The sequence below is a fragment of the Rousettus aegyptiacus genome, unplaced genomic scaffold (assembly GCF_014176215.1).
Source record: "Rousettus aegyptiacus isolate mRouAeg1 unplaced genomic scaffold, mRouAeg1.p scaffold_m13_p_7, whole genome shotgun sequence".
Classification (NCBI taxonomy): Eukaryota; Metazoa; Chordata; class Mammalia; order Chiroptera; family Pteropodidae; genus Rousettus; species Rousettus aegyptiacus.
Window position 1 is genome coordinate 27,380,148 of NW_023416310.1, and position 22,451 is coordinate 27,402,598.

The following is a 22,451-nucleotide window of genomic DNA, read 5'->3' on the forward strand; positions in this document are numbered from 1 at the left end:
CAATTACTAGTCAAAAGAAAGTGTTTCCCGATGTCAGTCAAGGTGGGCCCAACAAGTGGTGAGCAGTGAGCGTAGGCAGTGCAGAGAAAACGGCAGGCGGCTCTGTGGCCCCAGTGGTACTTCTGTGCTACTGCTGAGTTGAGTCCGGCTGCAGGCGTATGTCTGCTCAGGTTATGAATCTGGCATCTGAAAGAGATACCCCTCCAACCCAGGAAACCTTCTGAGAGAGTACACTCACAGCTGTGCACAATGCCAAAGAGCAGTTTTTGCTGTTGGTCTCTCTGATGACAGCTATGAGATCTCCATATCCACCAAGAGGATGTAGCCAAAAAGCTGCAGAGAGCTAGAGGAACAGCAGAAGAGAGCTCCTGTTTCATAATATAAAGAACTCCTGCAACTTGGTAACAAAAAGACAGACAACCCAATTTTAAAAAACGAGAAAAGGGCCTGAATAAACATTTCTCTAAAGAAGACATATAAATAGCCAATGAGCACATGAAAATAGGCTCCACATCATTTGTCATTATAGAAATGAAATCAAAATCACAATGAGATACCACTTCACACCTACTAGGATGACAATAACCAAAAAGAGAAAATAGTGTTAATAAGGATGTGGAGAAATAAAAACTCTATTGCATTGCTGGTATGAATGTAAAATGGTGCAGCAGCTATGGAAACCATTTTGGCAGTTTCTCAAAAGTTAAAACCACCATATGATCTAAATGGAAAAGCAGGGACTCAAACAGGTAATTTGCATACCAATGTTCCATAGCTGTATTATACACAATAGCCAAAAAGTAGAAACAACCCAAATGTCCATCAACAGATAAATGGATAAATAAAACAGGGTATTATACATACAGTAGAAAATTATTCAGCCATAAAAAGGAATAAAATTTTGGTATATGATACAACATGGATGAAACCTGAAAGCATTATGCTCGTGAAAGAAGCCTGACAGAGGACAGATATTTCATGATTCCACTTATATACAGTACCTAGAATAGGCAAATTCATAAAGACAAAAGGAGACTAAAGGTTATCAGAAGTGGCAAGGGAAGGTGGTAAGGCAAATTATTATTTAATAGGGACAAAGTTTTTATTGGGTATATGAAAATGTTTTAGATATAGACAATACTGATTATTATACAATACTGTGGATGTATTTAACACTACTGAATTATACATTTGTGAGTGGTTAAAATTATAAGTAATATGTTTACTTTACCACAGTAAAAAAAATTTTAAGCAGTATTGGTGATAAACAAATAAATAAAAACTAAAAAGATAGAAACAATGCGAAATATGTTCTACGACCACAATGGACTAAAATTAAAAATCAGAAAAATATTTGAAATATTCATGGATATATGGAAATTGAAAAATATACTCCTAAATAACTAAGGGTAAAATAAAAAATCAAATGGAAAATTAGAAAATACTTTGAGATGAATGAAAATGACAACATACAAAACTTTACAGCATACAGCTAAAGAGGTGCTTGAAGGAAAAATTATATCTATAAATGCATACATAAAAAAAGAAGATCTCGAATCAAACTTAACCTTCCATCTAAGGCACCAGAAAAGGAAAAACAAACTAAACTTAAAACAAGCAGAAGGAAGGAAATAAAAAAGATTAGAATATAAATTGATGAAATAAAAAAGGGAAAAACAACAGAGAAATTCAATGAAATCAAAAGTTGGTTCTTAGAAAATATCAAAACTAACAAATCATTATCCAGATTGACCAAGAAATAAAGAAAAAACTTAAATTAATAAAATCAGACAAGGGAAGAGGACATTATTACCAACCTTACCAAAATAAAAATGATTTTAAAGGAAAAAGGAAAAATTGTATGCCAATAAATTAGATAACTTAGATGAATTCCTGAAAAGACAGAAACTACTGAAAATAACTCAAGAAGAAACAAACTGTCTGAATAGACCTATTACAAAGATCCTGAATTAGTTTTAAAAAAACAACTACCCACAAAGAAAAAACAGGCCCAGATAGCTTTGCCATTGAATTTTACTAAACATTAAAAAAATAAAAATTAATACCAATTCCTCATGAAAACACAGGAGGAACACTTCCCAACTTATCTTATGAGGCCAGTACTACTCTGATACCAAAAACAGGCCAAGATAACACAAGAAAACTACAGACTAATGTCTCTTGTGAATATGGATGTAAAAATTCTCGACAAAATATTAGTAAGGCAAATCTAGCAACTTAAAAAACAATAATCAAGATGACCCTTAAAGACTTATTCAAAAAATGCAAGATTGGTTCAGCACACAAATCAATTAATGTAGTACATTATGGCAACAGAATTAAAAACAAAACTCATACAATCACCTCTAGACACACAGAAAATGCATTTGACAAAATCCAACATCCTTTCATGACAAAAATACTAAAAAAAAAGAGAGAGAGAATTAAAGGGGAGCTTCCCCAACCAAATAAAGGCCATGTAGAAAAACTCGCAGCTAATATCATAGTTAATGGTAAAAAATGGATGCTTTTCTCTATGAACGGGAACAAGATAAGGTTTTTATTCTGGCCACTTCTATTCAACATAGTATTGAGGGTTCTAGCCAATGTTGTTAGGCAAAATGAAGAATAAATGAATAAATGAATGAATGATTTTAAAAAGGAAATAAGACACCCAGAAGAAAGGGAGAAGTAAAATTACTCACAGATAACACGATCATACACACACACACACACACACACACACACACACACATTAGTGTTAAGGAATGTACTAAAAAACTGTTAGAATGAATTAATGTTCAGTAAGGTTGTACGAGAGAAGATAAATTATAAAACTCACTTATATTTCTAGACATTTGAAATAAACAATCAAAAATGAAAGAAGAAAAGTCTATTTACAATAGTATCAAGAATACCTAAGAATATATTTAACTAAAGTGTAAAATTTTTACTTTGAAAACTATAAAACATTATTGAAAGAAATTAAAGAATATCTAAATAAATGAAAAGATATTACATGTTCATGGATTGGAAGACTTAACACTGTTAAACTGATCTACCCATTCAATACAATCCTTATCAAAATCTTAACTGACTTTGTAGAAATTAACAGTTGTTTGTAAAATTCATGTGGAATTCCAAGAGATTCTGAATAGTCAAAGTAACCTTGAAAAAGAAGAAGAGAGTGGAAGGTTCATACTTCCTCATCTCAAAACTTACTATAAAGCAATGATAATCAAGGCAGTGTGGTAGTGGCACAAAAACAGGTATATAAATCAATGAAATAGAAATTAAAATCCCGAGATAAACCTATATACCCTTGGTCAGCTGATTTTGACAAAGGTGCCAAGATCATCCAACAGGAAAGGACAGTCTTTTTTAACAAATGTTATTGGGATAACTGAATAGCCATATGCAAAAGAATACCAGACTCTACCTTACATACACTATATACAAAAATTAACTCAAAAATGGATCAAAGATCTGAGTATAAAAGCAAAAACTACAGAACCCTTTCTTAGAAGAAAACATAGAAGTAAATCTTCATGCCCTTGGGAACAGATTCTTACATATGACCCCAAAAGCATGAACAACAAAAGAAAAAAACAGAAAAACTGGACTTCAGCAAAATTTAAAATTTTGTTGCAATATATATGCATGTCTCACTGTTAAATTGTACACCTGAAACTTACTAGATTTTGTTAACCAATGTCACAATAAAAAAATATATATATATTTATATAAGCCAAAAAAAAAAAAAAAAACCCCAAAACTTTGTGCTTCAAATGTGATCATCAAGAAAGTAAAAAGACAACCTAAAGAACTGAAGAAAATACTTGCAAATCATTCATTTGGTAAGGAATTTGTACCCAAAATTTATAAAGAACTCTTACACCTCAATAATAAACACAAATAATCTAAATAAACAATAAGCAAAGGATCTGAATAAACATTTATCCATGGAAGATAGACAAATTGCCAATAAGCATATGAAAAGAAGCTAGACATCATTAGTCACCAAAGAAGCACCACTTCATACCCACTAAGATATGTACAATCAAAAAGTCACTAGTAAGTGTGGTGAGAATACGGAGGTGTGAGAACCTTCTCACTGTGCTGAAGGGAATGTAAAATGGTGCTCACACTCTGAAAACAGTCTGCTGTTCCTCAATCAATTCAATATAGAATTACCACGCTAACCTCCTAATTGTATACACAAGAGAAATGAATACATATGTTCACACAAAGACTTGTACATAAATGTTTATAGCAGCATTATTCATACTGATCAAAAAGTAGATACAACCTAAATGTTCATCAACTGATGAAACGGATAAACAAAATGTGGTCTATCCATGCAAAGGAATATTATTCGACTATAAAAGGAATAAGTTTTGATACATGCTACAACATAGATGAACCTTGAAAATATGCCAAGTGAATGAATGAAAACAGTTACAAAAGACCACATGTGGAGTGATTTCATTCATATGAGATGTTCAGAACAGGAATATCTATAAAGACGGAAAGAAGATTAGTGTTTGCTTAGGCCTGGGAGAGAAAGGAAGAAGGGAAGAAGTAGGAAGTGATAGCTAAGGAGTATGGAGTTCCTTTATGATGATGAAATGTTTTAAAATCGACAGTGGTAATTGTTACACATATCTGTGAATATTCTAAAACTCATTGAACTGTGTATTTCAAATGGGTGAACTGCTTGGTGTGAAATATAATTCAATTAAACAAAATAAATGAATTAGGACTTCCAAAAACAACAACCAAATTTTTAACAACTCAAATATCCATCAACTATAAAAGAGAAAAATACTGTATAATTAATTATGTAATATGATATTGAAAATTAATGAATCAATTACATATATCAAAATGAGTGAATCTACAAAATGATCTTGAGCAAAAAAAAACAACTCACAGAAAACGTATAATAAGATTCTAGTTCTATAAAGGAGTAGTCAAAATAGCAAGGGAATTCTTAACACAGAGTTCAAGACAGTGAAGAGCTCTGGAAGAAAGACAGGAGATGTGAAGGAAAAACAGACGGGGCTTTAAAAACAAGTGACGATGGTGCATGTATCTTAAGCTGAATGGTGAGGTGAGGACACAGGTTATTTAATCATTGTTACTATTGTTAATCACAGGTCCCTATTGTTTAAATTTTATATTCTCTTTTGTTTGTGTGGTATTTAAGAAATTTTTTTTTAAATGTATAGATAACATTTGGTTTTAATCTGGAAAGCATACCCTTTATTTTTTGTATCTTCCATAGCCCTTAAGAGGGGGCCTTATGCACAGAAGGGTTATGTATGTACATAAGTATATTTACATACTTTCCACATATATATGTGCAGGTGGGGGAGAGGTTAATTAGTTTTAAATCAATTTAAAGTTTCGAGTACTAACATGGGCAAAACAATGAACAAGTTACTCTTTTAAAGGAACAAACAACAATGCCTCCGTAGCCATCAACAATTATCCAAATAACAGCTACACAAATGAATACAGTATAAAGAAAGCTATATTTTAAATGTCATGGTAGAAGTACGTAGAAAGTTTTATGAGAACACAGAGAAAGGTGAGATTAATTCCAACCACAGACACTTAAAAAAATTTCATGGAGGATGTGACACCTGAGACAGGCTCTGAAGTACAGGTAGGATAGTGATAGGCAGAGAATGAAAAAGGGTATTCCAAGGGAAGAAAACAGTGTGAACAATAATAATTATTATCATACTTTTAGTAGTTGCAATAAAAATAGCAGTTGCTAACATTTATTGATTGTATGCTATGTGCCAAGCACTATTCCAAGTATTTTAAAATGTATTGTCCCATTTAATTCTCACCAAAATTCTGTGGTAGATACTATTATCCTCACTTTAAAAGATGAAGGGACAGAGAGATTAACATGACTATAATCACTGGGACAGAAAAGAATGAAGCTGTAATTTGAACCTGGCTCTATAGCCTGTTGTTTTAACTGCAAAATAGGTAGAAAAAAAGAAAGCCATACACTTCAAAGAATAAATATTCCAATTTACCTGGCATAAAGAATTACTGATATCACAGGATACTTCATATGAGGGGAAAGGGCACTTAAATGGAATCCACTGAAAACAGGAACCAACATTTTATTGCAAATAATAGAAGCAGAGCAGGGGAAGATTTAAATGAGGCTACCTTGAAAAACAAAACAAAATATTAAAAATGGATTTATTTTAGCTTATTTTAAAAATAAAGGTTTGTAAATTATAACTGTGCTAATTCTTATAATGAATACAGAATAAACTGGTGATCGTATGTATAATTTTTTAAATTGTATGATTCCTGAATGAATGGCATCAGTGGCATAACATAAAGATAACTACACAGACTGAGATTAGAAAAACTTGAATGATGAACACATCTTGGGCTGAGAAGGGAGAATCAAAAGATTATATTGGAGAAGTAATTTTAGGCCAACTCATGAAAGGTTTAAAAATCACAAAGACTGACAAACAGGAGACACTGAAGAAAAGAAATAGGAGAAACATTCCAGAGGAAGAATCAAAAGACTTTCATGGCAGTCTGAATGGACTATAGAGCAGAATATGAAATCAAAGATTACCAATTTTGTGCCCAAGCGAATTGCTAGCCCATCAGTGAAAGAGGGGCTTACAAAACAAAAAACGCATGAAGAAAAATAGATTTGGGAGCTACAGCAAGGAGTTAAGTTTGGTTGAATCTGAGGCACCACAGGGATTCTCAAGACTGACAGCAAACCAGTGAAATCTGAGTCCAGAAAACTTGAGACTAGGGATATAGAATTAAAACTAACACTGATGCAAAAGATGAAGTCCCAGAAGTGAAGGGAGAAATTATAAGTAAAAGAAAACATATAGAGAAGACAAAGGAAGAAAATATTTAGAACGGTGTCTAAGTTTAAGAGTAAAGAACAGGTGACAAGGATGCACAGAAAGAAATGGTCACCAGAAGTAAAAAATAAGATTTGGTTTCATTATATGAAAGTGAAAAGGAGTTCAGATGTGCTACAGCTTAGAGGATGCTGCTGGATTGAACATTAAATGGCCATTTTATGAATCCTTCACTCCACACTGCCTAGCACAGACCTCGGTATTCAATAAGTATTTGTTGAATATGCTGAATATGAATGTGTAAATGAATTCTAACAAAGGAGAAGACAGTCATCCAGCATAATCAGAAGATACCTGAATAGCTTGGTGAGGATGAAAGTAACTGTGATAGTACAGTAAGATCTCAGATTTCTAACAGTGGAAGGAACTTAATTAAATATTTCACTTCCACGTAATAATAATAATAATAAAAAGGATGTTGTACATACACTAGATTTTGGAGACAAACTTTCCCCAAGATATTAAATTCAACAAGACAGATCATTTTACATTTTCCACTTAATACAAACCTGTTGCTTTTAAATAAGGAAAGGCAACCAAATGGAAAACAAGGGGGGGGGGGAGTGGGAAGTGTAAGAAAATGAATAGAAGAAAATCAAACCTGAAAAATCTAAGATGCTTCAAAAGCCTAACGTGTTCCTAGCTTTCTTCATCCATTTCTCATATTTCCCTGCCAAAACCCATGAATAAGAAAAATGTCAAGTCCCAAATCTAAAAATTTGAGCAGGGGTCCCTAACATCCTTGCTGTCTTTCTGAATCTATCAAAAACTTATTGAAATAGAAAAAAGAGCAATTTCTTGGCAGAAATTTAATTATTACTTTTACTACTAAAATCTAAACCATCTAAAAGTAGCATTTCGTATTGAGAATCAGGTATAGACCCTTTCAAACGACTTGAGAGGCAGGGCCTCCCACCCCAATAAAGAAGTAGAGAGAAGAAAGAATATAGGTATTTGAGTTCTTCTTATAAAATCAGTGAATTTTAATTGAAAATAAGCCTAGGACCTGGTAGAGAAGGAAATCACCGAATCCTAGAAATTAAAGCATGTGGTTTGAATAGAAATTTGTTATAATGTATAACAAGTATTTCTATACATTAAAGACAGTAACGGAGGCTTCTTTACATCTATATCCCTCCTCAAGGTTTTAGCTTTTTGGCCAGACCAACATCTGAATTCTGAGCCAGAGATGTTCCCAGTACATTACTGAGATAATTTAAAATAAGAAGTGGAATATACTAATAGCAATAATGGCAACGTCATGATTTAAACTATTGTACTATCTGAAATTCAAACGCACTGTGAGTTGGGAGGGTAGCCCATCAAACTTTCTGTGGTCTCTTGTAGTCCTAGAGTCATGAAAATCATTATGTAGAAAGGAAAAATAAAAATGCGTTGAAAAATAGTAAGATTTTTAGGTAAATGGGGTAACTAAGTAACCATAACAATCAGTTAAAAATATACTGATCAATTGTTAAGCTGGTGACCATTTGCAAGCTCAAATTGCTTATCATCAAGTAGCTAATAGATATCAATTACAAACCTTGCCTATGTTTACCCTTAGCAATCAAGCTTTAAACTTACAGTTATTATGTCTGAATGATTAAATATACAATATTGGGCCAATTCATGTGCTTTACCTATGGTCCTAATTAGACCAGATACACAAAACCTCAGAACTTTTAATAAACTAAAATCAAAGCATGAGTCACTCTGTCAAACAAAGGACTCCACAGCTCTCTCTGCCTTAGGAGGCTAAAATTCTTGCAAAATAAGAACTTCATGACATTTTAGGCAGTCTCACACATTCATTGTCTCCCAATTCACTATAACTTTAATGGGTCATATCAAATTATTAAAGGAACAAATAAGCAAAAGAAAATGCTGTTAGCTGTGAAGGGGAAGGGGGAAAGACATTAAAGAAAACTGTGGCATGAATGGAAAGATATACATCTTCCAGCCTTCATTCTACTACCTTTTTCCTAATATCCAACTCTCTCAACCCAGAGGTCTCTGTGCCAAAGGGTGATCATACATAGTATGGCAATGGCAGCAAGAATTTCTGTATTTCCTATATTGACAAACGGGAAAGATGTACCTCTTCCACCCACTTCCTTAATTACAGACACTGCTCACTCCCCACATAAACTCTTCTGTGTCAGTTGTAGAGTTCATTTCTTATACTTTACAGTCCAAAGACTTTAGTTCAATAAATCACCAAGGCCAAGTCTGGGTTGAAATTTATTTTCCCACCATATATGAATAAAAGTTAAGCAGGTAAGTATAAATGAAATTACAGAATATGAAGAAGATATGCTAATTTTAAATCATTTTAACACTACAAATACATTATAGCAAATACTAATTATAAAAAAAAGTTTGTATTACAATAGATTTTAAAAGATTTCTACAAGTCAAGGTTATGGTAGTAAGTCAAAAATAAAGTATAAATTTGAAAGCAAGTTAATTTCATTTTCTAAAACATTCTATGATTTCTATTTTTCACTATTCGGATTAAGATAGTTTTATGGTAGAAACAATAGGAAAAGAGCCACAATCCTTGTGATTATCTTAAAAAAAAAAAAGCCTTTAAATACTTTTTCTTATGTAAGAGGAAGAAACATCCAACAAATAGGAATCAGAACTTCAAATGTGAGCTACAAGCTCTACCCCTATATATTCGTCCTAGAACAGAGACAATAGCCCCTGAAACATGTGTTTATAGGGAAATAAATATTCCTCAGTACATATGGCAATCCTTCTCTGAGTCCTGTTTCCTTTGTTCTTCTTAAGACTCAGTTTCCCATATTACTGTGTTTAAAAGCTTTTTCTTAGATGGTTCTGAAAAGAATAAACAGGTTGTGAAATTAAAGTAGTAAAACCACCTCTGAATAAGATAATGGCATTGTCTTTTATTCTTTCTTTCACAGAGGTTTGATGAATTTTCTTTGGCCACTCTCTTCAATCTTATAACCAAGATGACTACCTCCTCACTCTAATCATATGTACTACATTTGACTAAAACCTCCCCAACTCCCCGCCCCAAACACAAAACCAACCATCTTGGGAGGAGTACAGTTGAAAAAGATTAATATGTTCCTACCTTCTCATTTACTCTCTTCTTTTGCTAATACCACCCAACCACTGCCACCACCACCATAACCATGTCCCTGACTATCCCCGCCTTGAAACAACTGCTTTAAATTTCTTTTAGTGCAGCAAGCAATAGCTTGTAAAAGGATGCAAACCAGCTGAAACATTTGACAGACAGTGTTAAATACCAGGGAATTCCTATCAACCATTTTACTTTAAAAGGTACTTTGATGTTAGCTATCTTTCATGTACCTCTTTCATGGCACATTAATAAAGAAAACGAAGCTGAAGTAAATCAAGTCCAAGGGCACATCTAGAATTACAGCACTGTAGGTACCTGATGAAATACAGATTAATGCTGCATGAGTAGTGAATAAATAAAAGCACCTCTACCTAGCAATCAGGCAAGTTTTACAAGTGCTTCTGAACTTTATTCTGCAACCAGACCTGAGACATCTTTTATCCCCTATACCCCTACAACTTAATTATCATAATGTGAACCCAAATGTTAGGGTCCCTTCAAAATGCAAGTGCTGTGAAGCAGAAAAGTAATGGGAATTAAGCTAGGTGTAACCTTAGAAATATACAGATGTGGGGAACTTGAGAGTGGTATTTCAATAAGTTAGGAGAGCATAATACAAAGACTTAGCCACATAAAATACATTAAAATGAAAAGAGTCCCCCCCCCCCGCAAAAAAAAAAAAATACAGAAAAGACAAATAAGGTGGATTCAAGAACTCCTATTTACAAATATCAACTTCTGGCCCCCAAATCTTCAAGTACAATATAACCAAATGAAACAGATCTCAACAACAAAGGAGTCTAGCAATTCTGGATTCTTCTAATGCAATTGAAATGAGAGACAGAACCACAGTGATTGTGTACAACTCAAACAGTTCTAATAAAAATAAAACAACTTTATCATGCCCCAATAATAAACTGATTTTAAAAAGTGTTGACTAAAGGTGACAAAAAACAGTAAGTTGTTTAATACCAAAGAGAAGAGGAAAATATGAATAGGCCAAAGAGTTAACAATCTCAAGGTAAAACTCATTCCATTAGTAATTTCTTGATAATGCAGTCTCATCCCTTACATACTTAATATATTCTAGAAACTGTGACCAAAAACAGAGCTAAAATTATGTCATATAAATGTATTCATTTTGTATTCACTACATGCCTGTGTTCACTACAACAAAGAATTCAGCACAAATCAAGACTGCACTGGGACCTAATCACAGAGATGGTTACTTAAAGTCTCAAGAGATCTATATTATAACTCTGTAATAGGGTTCCCAACTTCACTAGGTATAGCATTTATGGAAAGATCAATGGGTAATTATTTCCCCTACCTATTTATAGGCATTAGAATCTTAAAATCTATCCTTTTCTACTCAACTGATGATATCTCTATGATGGAAAACACTACTTATCTGATGTATGTACTTTACGAAATAACAGAACTATGTATGTACAAAATTGGTGAACTCCACTTTACTTTAAAGATCATAGTAAAATGTTAGTTTGGAGGAGGATCCAGGAGTTACCCCAACACTCCTCCACCCCCTTTAACCATATACAAGCTGAGATAGAGAAAAAATGTAAAACAACTGTTCAGAGTAAGGTGTTTCTTCCATTTCTAAAGGTTATGAAAAACACATTAATGCTGAACATACTATTGTTTATATTTTAGGTTATTTTATAGCAAATATACTTGTCTAAACAGAACATCTGTTTTGGTTATAATACACTGTATCTTTGGCAAGAACTTGTAATAAAACTAACAAAAACAATCAAGAATCTTTATTGGATCTGGCAACAAAAGCAGATTTGTAACCAAAAACCTGAAAACAAGAAATGACCATCACTGGGCTCTAGGCCAATTCCAATCTAAGTCAATAAACAAGAGATCTGCAAGAGGGACTATGGTTAAAGGGGGTGGGGGAGTGTTGGGGTAACTCCTAGATACTTAAGTTGCACTTTAGGGATACAGAAACGCAGAGGTTACAAAACTGGTAAAACATTTTATTTTGATCAAAAAGTGTCAAACTGAATCCGAATCCAAACAGTATTTTAAAACCAAATACCACCCCCCACACACTATTCACTCAAGCCTCCTTTCCAACACACCTCCTTATGTTTTATTTAAATATATATTTTTAAAAATATTCTGCCCGTTAACATAAATTATACTGGTTATACAATAATTTTATTTTTAAATTTACTTAAAGTTATAAACATTCCAAAAAGGAAACCTTATAAAGAAGAGTTTAGTGTTTATAATAGTCACAGAAACGGAGGAATATCAAGAGGTGAAAGGCAACAAAATCCTGAACTATCACAGCACATTTTCTCAAGCCACGTAGAAACAAGTGAGACAAATACTATATCACCTTATTATTAAGCATAATAATCAAAGTGACATCCAAAAAATAATGTAGGCTGTATCAAGTTCCAAGGCTAATTCATGGCCTCCATCAATTATAGATGCAGTATAGAAGGCAGTATGTTTAAATACAAAGAAAATGATTTTACATTCCACACCTAAAATGGAAATTATTGCACTAGTCAGAATACAAACACAGCTTTTCCTCCATATAAAATAATTTTACCTTCACACAATTATGAGCTTTACATAGCTAGATACAGCTTAAGTTGTATAGCTAAGCTTATTGATTTCTTAGAAAATAAACTTCTTTAAACTAGAACAAATTAGGTCTAGGTGGTTTGGGACATGGGCAATTGGCTGCATGTTATCCTGTTAGAATCTCCACCCATCGGACTGCAAGGAAACCTTAGAAATCATCCCATTAAAATCTCTATGGAAAATTCCATCTAGTATCACAAAAGTCTTTATCCCCATTACTGTTCATCTTGTTAGACTGGGTTCGACAACTCAAGTATTTCAAAAACTTTTCCGATTCTGATTCTAATACATCTCTATGTCCACAAACCTGAAAAGCATGCCTCCAAACCTTAACTAAATTATTGGTTAAAATGTTAACTAATACAGTGTCTGTGGTATGCTCCTAGAGACCATATATCAGACATCAATCCATTAGGTAATCAATATCTTTTTGGGAGCGACATAACCAAATCTCTAATTCTTTAGCTTCTCCATGAAGTTATCAAGAAATTATCAAAAGATTTGCTAATAGCTAGATGTGTCTATCTGCCCAGTTTTCCTAACAGAAAATGAAATGGGATAAGACCAAAATGTTTTAAGAAATGCATGCTGATTTCCAGAGGTTACTGTTCTATTGTTCCTTCCTAAGCGTTCATAAACCATCTTTTTATCATTTAATAATAATCTTGCTTGATAAAGATCACACTCAACAGTCATTTGCATAACCTATCACATTTCTCTTTTGGAACATCAAAATAATATCTGTCCATCTTCCACAATTTCTCAATTTTACAAACAGTGGTACCAAAATTCAATTCACAAGTTCACCTGGAACTCGAGAAAATGTTTCATCTAGGCCACAAGATAAAATAGAAAGAGAAGTTCTCTTACTATCTCCCTATTTTAGTTACATTCTGGTTTTTTTTCATTTATGTTTATAGTCTACCTTTTCAGCCCTGAAATCATTCTATCTCACAAATTGAGAGGAAGTGAGATATTTCACTTTCTCTTACCCACTGATTAGGATGATGGCATTATCTATAAGCAGTGGGATCTCTTTTCCAACTCTTTTTTTCTAAGGTAATCATTACAAACATTTTATGCTATGCTTAGGACCTGGAGGCAGGCAGCTAAGGGAGGGAATTCAGGATTTAAGCTTTAGTCTTCCAGTACTGTTTTGAGCAGATCTTTTCTTACATATATCCTTGATGATTTATACTTTTTTCAGCTTTACATATGTCCTTATAGAATCCACACCTGACAAGAAAGTTTGCACCCAGTACATACAAATTGATTTACTTTTAGCTCCAAATCTTTTTCTAGTGGCAAAGCCCCTGGAAGTCAACATGCTCCATTCAGAACATGATGAAATGTGCGCATTTTAAATAATGTGATTAAATACACAAGGGATAAATCAAACATTTAAAAATTATGAAAGCAAACATTTAAAAATTATGAAAAATGTATTTGTATAAAATAAAATTTGTATAAAATAAAATAAAAATTGATCCACACTTTGGTAAAGAATCTTTTTTGTGTAATTTAATTCATAACCTTCTTCTAGTAAATATGTAAGCATTTTCGATAGAACACTTAGCTTAAGCAATTTTCTGATATGTTTTAATGGGTATAAGAGTTAGCAAACCAGTCATCCAAACTTTTTTTTCCAATGTTATTATCTTATATTACACTCTCATTCTATAAAATTTTTGTTACCAAGAGTGCATCTCTGAATTAGCCTACCAGAAGCCTTACCTTGCAAAAAGATTTCAATAAAATTTTGACTGTGTTAATAAAGTGTTTGGAAAGTTTTCTTTGACAGGAAATTTGAGACAATTCTTCCTATTAATTTAACTTTTTCCCAAAGAATTAGAAAGGACTGTCATTTCTAATTTTACTGGCAGAGCACATTAGTCCAGCTCACATATCTCAATGTGTTCTGAGAACTCTTGCCCTATTCTCTTTCCTTAAGAGGATCTTTTGCGATTTTATAGGGTAGTCTAAATTATAATGCTGAGTGTCCCAACTTCTCATTAGGGATTATTACAATCTTATCTATTACCTTTCATTTTTAGAGATTCAAATATGGGAGTGCATAAAGCAATGTTTCTCAAACTTTCTGACCATCATTACAATAAGAAATACACTTTAAAAAATTAGTTGAGAGATGGTCAGAGGGATGGGGAGTATGACATAGGGAATGCAATAAGCAGTACTGTAATGGCTATAAGTAGAGCCTGATGGGTAATAGAGTAATTGGGGGGATCACTTCGTAAACTATATAAATGTCTAACCAATGTACTGTGTATTTGAAACTAATAAAATAAATACACTTTACATCACAACCCCGTATACAATACATATATGTAACCAAAACAAATATTCATGTAACAATACTTAGCCTTACCACATAAGATAAATTGTATTTCATATTGTATTAAATTTTTTTAAAAATGCTGATTGCGATCTACTATATTGATGTCACCTTCCACCAATTAAATTCCAACCTTACAATTTGAAAAATATAGCTATAGGGTCATATGACATGAAAAATTGAGGATAATGAGGAAGTGAATCTAGAATATATGAATAAATGAGGACAAATTCAGCAAGCCTTACTTCAGCTTAGGTGATGTCTTAAAATATATGTCATATACCATATTACACAAGTAGAATACCTATCACCAAGAAATAAATATGGTTATAACTACAACTATCTAAAAATTGCACTTGTCGCTATCCCTTACCTTGCTTTTAATTCTCTAAATAGAATTCATCTTTAATTAACATAGTACATATAAACACACATTTACCTTTTTGTCTGTTTTCCCCACTAGAATAAACCTTTGAGAAGACAAGTACTTTGTCTTGCTCACAGCTCTTACTTGCAGCACACAGCACTGTGCTTGCCACATAGTTTGGGTGATAACAATGCTTTGCTGATATGAGAGCACAGGCTTCCATTCTGGCTGAAGTCCCAAAAGTCTGTTTTGCCAGCATTAGCAATCACTCAACTTCATTCTATAAAATACATGTGTGTTTGAGGTGAGGGACAGAAGGAAGTTAAAGAGCTGAAAGAGATTTTTCTTTAAGAATATTGTTGGAATGCTATGGCATTTCTCCTGTTGCCCCAACATCTCACGTGGAGGAGGATAACAAAGACCCTATGCTAAGTGAAAGGGGCCTCCCTGGGATAAATACGTGAGCATGATAAAAGAAAGAGAATACATACACATGAGAGAGAGAGAGAGAGAGGGAGGAAGAAAGGTAGGGATGGAGAGAGAAAGAGGAAGGGAAAGAGGGAGGAAGGGAGGGGGAGAAAGGGCGAGCACCAGCTTGTGCCAGCTACAGGAGGTATAGAGAGATTCTGTCCAAGAGGACTGGGTAGTGGAGTGACCAAGACAAGAACAACCTGCCTTAAGCCTGGCTCTGGAGAAAGGAAGTCAAAACTGGTCAGCCAGAGAAGGTATCTGCCAAGTATATCTGCCACAAGAACCACACTGCAGTTCAAAAATTGGTTGGGGAAAATACCAGAAAACAAACAAACAAAAAAGTTCTTCAAAAACACCCCATAAAAGAATAAATCAGCAATTGTATTTACGCCACCCACAGGGCCCTACACTCAGATTGCAATTGTCCCCACTTTTGTAAGACTATGCTCCTTTTCCCTATTCTCAATTCTGAAGACTAAACTTGCAAGGATCAAAAAATTCAGCTAGTGAGTAGGGAAGAAAGACAAATAAACAAAGAGAAAGCGGAAGCTAACCATGCCACCTGCAAACCCTTAAGAAAAGCAGGTTTCCCAGAGTGAAACAGACCTGATGTGGAATTTAATTTATATTAAGTTTTCAGCTTTGATTATTGCCGTAGAGAAGATATGTCAATTGCTGAAATGAGATTGTTTTAATAACTAAGACAGACTGAAAAAGCTGAGACCTGTCCATCATTTCAGCCAGGGATGAAAAGTCTACTCTAAACATCAGTTGAATAAGGAGTGGGACAGTAAATAAAAAGTTATTTCTTCTTGCATCTTACTGAGTCTATCTCGTACAATTAAATATTTATATGTGATAAATACTTGTTGAATAAATGAATATATAAGTAAAAAACCTAAAACAAAATATATAAAAATATTAACGCCATCCTGAGTGGTGAGATTACAAATTATTTTTATTTTCCTCTTTGTATTTTCCTGGAATTTTAAAAATCTCTTTTCAATATGCTTTGTAAATAAAGAATATTAAATTGCCAGAGAATAATGTCATGTGCATGTTTCAATAGGCATTCATACCCAGAAGAAAAGAAACAAGTATTTTAAATCCAAAAGTACAAATTGAAATAATTAAAAATGATCATCTAATTTTCCCTTAGAATTTATGTGTGATATCGGAAAACATCAAATTTTAAATTTAAAGTAGATTGAAAATAGAAAATCAAGTAGTGACCTTCTTTACCTGTTATTTGGAAGATTAACTACCTGGATAAATATTTTATTGAAAACAACTAAAAATCCTAGATATAATACATCTTAAACACATCAGTGAATTAGCAAGAAAGAAATACTCGAGCTAAAAAAAATAAAGTAAATGTGAAAACCTTGATTTCTAAAGCTTTCTTTCACCTAAGGACATTTGCTAAACCAGGTGAATTTTATTTTCTCTGTTCATGGCCCCAGAAAGCTTCATAGAACTAGAGGATGAGAAGACAAACCTCAGAGTCTACTTAAAATGGTAGTTAATAACAGATTTTCCCCAACAACCCACACATATCTAAAGCTGACATCCCAAAGGGTTAACACCCCAGTCTAAGGAGCTAAGAGAAAGAAACTCACTATAGCCTGCCCCTGGGATATAGCAATGAAAATGGACTATCCCAAACCTTGTCACAGGGAGAATCTCTGATGAAAATATGGAACCATAAATCATCTATCTAGTTTGCAGCCTAAATTCACACTACCTGGGTGGCCAACAAAAAGTCTCAAGCTGAGAATTTAATTTAAGTGATTCTCAAACTGGTAGTGTCTACAGGAGCCTGGCAGAAGCAAATGCAAATCCTCTTCGAAGCAACTCACTATCAATCCAGGTCTCAATGAATTCCCACAGATAAAGTTTCAGGAAAACAACTTTTCGATAAAAATAATTGGATAGAAGGGAAAACACAACACTGCAGAGCAGAAACAGAAGTACCAACAGATAGCATAGACAGATTTGTAAGGATTTTTAGATACCAGAATGATCACACAGACTGTAAAATAACAATGCTTAGTATGCTTAAGGAAATAAAAGATGTTTGAAATATATTCAGGAACAAAAAACTATAAGAATGATCAAGCAGACTTGAAAATATATAGTTTCTAGAAATGAAAAAATATAATTGAAATTAAAAATTAAATAGATAGATGTCAATTCTTTATAAATTAAACTGTAGAGTCAACTTAATCCCAATCAAAATCCCAGCTGGCCCATATGGAGAAAGCTTGATTCTACAATTTATGTATAAGTACAAGGGGCCTAGAATACCCATGGCAATTTTTAAAAAGAACAAAATTGAAGAGCTCATACTATCTCATTTCATGACGTATTAAGTTATACAAATCAGCACTGATGGTATTAAAGATGCATAGATTAGTTTAAAGATATACAGGTCAATTAAACAGAATAGACTCCATAAATAAATACCCATGTATATGTTCAGCTGATTTTCAACAAAGATGCCAAAGCGATTAAACAGGAAAAGGAAAATCAGTCAACTAATGGTGCTTGAATAATCCATAGCCATAAGCAAAAAAGAGTTCATACTACATATAAAAATTAACTTTAAATGGATTACAAGCCAAAATGAAATAGTTAAAACTATAAAACTTCTAAAACAAAACATACAGGAAAATCATAGTGACCTTCATTTTTCCAAACATTATTTAAATAGGATACAAAAAGCAAGAACTACACAAAAAAAAATTGATAAATTGGACTTAATCAAAATTTTAAATGTTTGCTTTTTCAAAAGACCAATTTTAAAACAAATGGAAGTAAGTTACAGACTGGGAGAAGTGTATACAAAACAGGTATCTGACAAAGGACTTGTATTGAGAATAAATACAAAATACTATGAATGATAGGAGGAAAAATAATCCAATTATTTAATGGAAAGAATATATGGACAGATATTTTACCAAAGAAGATATATAGAAAGCAAAAAAGCAAATGAAGATGCTTAATATCATTGATTGCTAAGGAATGTAGATTAAAATTACAGTGAGATATCACTGGATATTCATTAGGATAGCAAAAGTTCAAAGACTGACCACTATGAGGCAGATTGAAGAGAATCTGAAAAATCGAACTCTGATACATTGCTGGTGGTTAGGTAATATGGTACAACTAGTTTAGAAAATCGTGTGGCAGTATCTTAAACATACACTTACCATACAACACAGCCATTCCACTCTTACTTATTTACTCAAGAGAAATGAAAGCATATGTCCTCACAAAGACTTGTACAGGAATGCTCATACAGTTCTATTTGTAATAGCCCAAACCAGAAACAATCCAAATGTTCATCGGCATGTAAATGAATAAACTAATTGTGATTTAACCATACAATGGAATTTTACTCAGTAAGAAAAAGAACAAACTGACATGCAACATTATGGATGAATCCGAATATAATGGTATAGAGTGAAAGAAGCTAGCAAAAGCATAAATAATAGTGTATGATTCCATTTACTTACAAGTTCAGAAAATGTAAATTAATCTACAGCTACAGAAAGTAAATCGGAGGTTGCCTGGGGAAAAGAGGGAGCAGGAAGGGTGGATTATGCAGGAATACAAGGGAATTCAGGGGGGTAATGGGTACATGTTCATTTTCTTGATTGTGGTGATAGTTTCTTGAAAATATACATATATTAAACGCTTGGCACATGGAATACTACACTACATACAAGCCTGTTCTCTTCTGCCCAATCTAAATGAATCTTAGGACTCTTCTTCACTGTGTTGGATTTTGTTGTTGTTGTTGCTGTTATTCTGTTGATCCTGTCAGTCACATACTCATCAGTGGGGCTATACTTTGTTGTTAAATTTCTCGAAAAGCAGTGGGAGATGGATGTTGCACACTCCCCCTAGATATCAGCTATTATAACTATCTTCTCTCCTAGAATTAAAGCCTTTAGAACTTAATATTCTACTGTAGTCGGGAAAAGGTAAGCATGGCTAGTTGAGGTCCAAGGGGAAAACAAGGAAACAATGTTAAATGAAAGGAATGCTTTTAATTTGTGATATTTATTTTGGCTCTCAGTTCTGGAGGCCACCGATTCACAGGCATCAAAACTTTGAGAGAAGACAAACTTACCCACAGTCCTATATATTAGTCAGTAGTTAATTAGTGTCTTCATATAATGTACAGTCTGGAAAATGCCATAAAACTAAGTAGGCCCTATTTTGCTGCTTTTGTGAGAGGCTTCAGGATACTGAAATACAAATTTCTCTAAGAGACGGACATTTTACATTGCCCTGCAAAGCTCTTGTAAACATTAAGAGGAGGTTTTGGCACCAATAATATGTGTATCTTAAAAACAGAAGAGAGAAAACATCACAGAAGAAACTTTAGAAGTTCCTTTGCCTTTCAAAGAAAACAAGCATTCCTAACGTCCTTACCAGTAAACAACATCCAGTGGTGCAAAGTAATTTTTCATTATCAGGTCAGCAAAGTAAGCTTCTGTTTCTCGGCAGGCAGTTCCATTTCCAATCACCACTGTGCTGCAGCTTCAAGGGAGAAACAGGATGAGAAACTGGATGAGCTCAAGGCATGCATCTAGATCAATCGGGAGAAAATGTACAGAATGCACAAATACTATTTTATGATGCTCATATTCTCTCATATATCCAAGCAGCCTCTCTACCATTTTATAACGGAGACAAACTTATGTAGAATAAAAGACAATACCTCTGCATTTGGTATAGCAGGCAGTGGAAAAATATTTTACTGTCACACAATCTCAAGAATAGTCAGCTTTCTTCCCATCTAAATTTACACATGAGTAAGTGAACTCTGGAGCACTGTAAGCCATAATAAAAACATTATGGCTGAATTATGTGATATGTTGTCCAATAATTTCTGAAGCTTCTAACTACTACCACATCTACTCCTCAAACCCAGAAGAGAAAGTAGGGAGGGAAGGAGGAAGTATAGGCCCAAAGAGAAGAATTCAATTCCCACTTTTGCTCATATTACCACCTTTGTTTAGTGAAGATGGCAGAAGGGAGGAGCATTCCTCTGGAGACTCCAAATGTAGAGATCTCCAGCAATTTGCACCAGCATGGTTTTACACTGTTCTTTATCTCTCGTCAAGGCACTTTCCTTAACCCCTCCCTCCAAATTAGGGGCATCAAAAGAATCTCTGATTGGCTGAACCACTAAAGTACTCAAAAAGTTATTCTCATACTTGAAATTCAGCAAAAGCCTCTTAATTTTCTCTGCCTCTCGGAAGCCTTGTCCACAGTGCAAGTAAACCACATCAGTATGAAGTATCTGACCTTAGAAAAAAAATGAAAAGAATAAGCCAATTTGTAAGAAATTCCAAAACATAACACACCAATGATTAAGCTAAATTAAAGAGAAAAAGGAACCAGTTCCTCTTTTAAAATGTAGTCTGAATCATTCCTATTCACTAAATCAGATTCCCCTAAGCACTCTGAAATTCTGTTACTTCCAAAGTTATAAGGACTCTATTTTACTACTTAAAACCATTATTAACTAAATAATATCATGATACCTAAATGAAAATTAATTGGTTTTTAATAACACTTAACATTAATAACAGGAAAAGCTAACATTTACTGAATATTTACTATATATTAGACACATTGTGATACTATTCTATTTTTTCATCAGGTTGTAGATATGTAGATATCTTTACCTTGTGTAGTTTTTTCCAGCTGCATATTTATGAATTGTGGGCTTTTCTGTATTATATTTCAGTTAAAATACATTTAAATATTTAAGGATATCTACCTAAAGAATAGAAATAATGAGCTGAGTGACCAAATAAGAAAGTTAGAAAAAGAACAATAGAACAATCTTAGAGAAAGAGAAGGAAATAAGTTAAAAGCAGAAATTAATGAAATAGAAAAAAAAAAACATAACAGAGAGGACCACTGAAGTTTAAAATTAAAAATCACTTAAGAAAAACACATATCTTTTAGCAATACTAATCATAAAAAGGGTAACACAAATAAATTATATTAAAAATGAAAAGGGGCTAGAACTAAAGATTCGAGCACAGATTTAAAAGCTAGACTGCAGAGAGACTACCATAAACAACTCCATGTTAATTTAGATTAAATAATGAAATGGATAAATTCTTGAAAAAGTGATGCTCACCAAAAAGACAGAAGATGTGTGTGTGTGTGTGTGTGTGTGTGTGTGTGTGTGTGTAAAATTTAAAAAAGAATCATCCTGTAAGCAATACAAACACAGGAAAAGATAAAAGCTGTATGACAGCTCAATAGATGTAGGAAAAAACAGTGATAAAATATTCTTCCTATTTATTGTAAAATTGCATAGCAGAAAAAGAGAGCAACTAGAACAGCAAATTCAGAAATCTATGACTATCTATAACAAAGAATCCCCACAAAATCCAAAAGATGAGCAGATAAAAACAATGCACTAACAACTACCAAGACCCACAGGAATCAGTATTTCTATGGGAGGGAGCAGAGAGAAGCAACAGAGTAGCTCATAAACCTGAGATCGGAAAAATTCCAAAAATGTCAAAAGGTACTTCTGAGGAAATCACTACAGGT

General features: G+C 33.4%; 1 protein-coding gene across 3 annotated transcripts in view; it reads right to left on the reverse strand.

The window, feature by feature from the left end:
* The window catches only part of SRBD1 (S1 RNA binding domain 1), a 172,236-nt gene that overhangs the window by 105,202 nt on the left and 44,583 nt on the right, over positions 1-22,451 (reverse strand). For all 3 annotated transcript variants that reach the window (XM_036224031.1, XM_016142213.2, XM_016142214.2), the window contains 2 exons: positions 21,092-21,182; positions 20,304-20,411 (listed from right to left, as the gene is read on the reverse strand). In XM_036224031.1, coding sequence (XP_036079924.1) covers positions 20,304-20,411; positions 21,092-21,182 — 199 coding nt within the window. The remainder of the gene's footprint in view (positions 1-20,303; positions 20,412-21,091; positions 21,183-22,451) is intronic.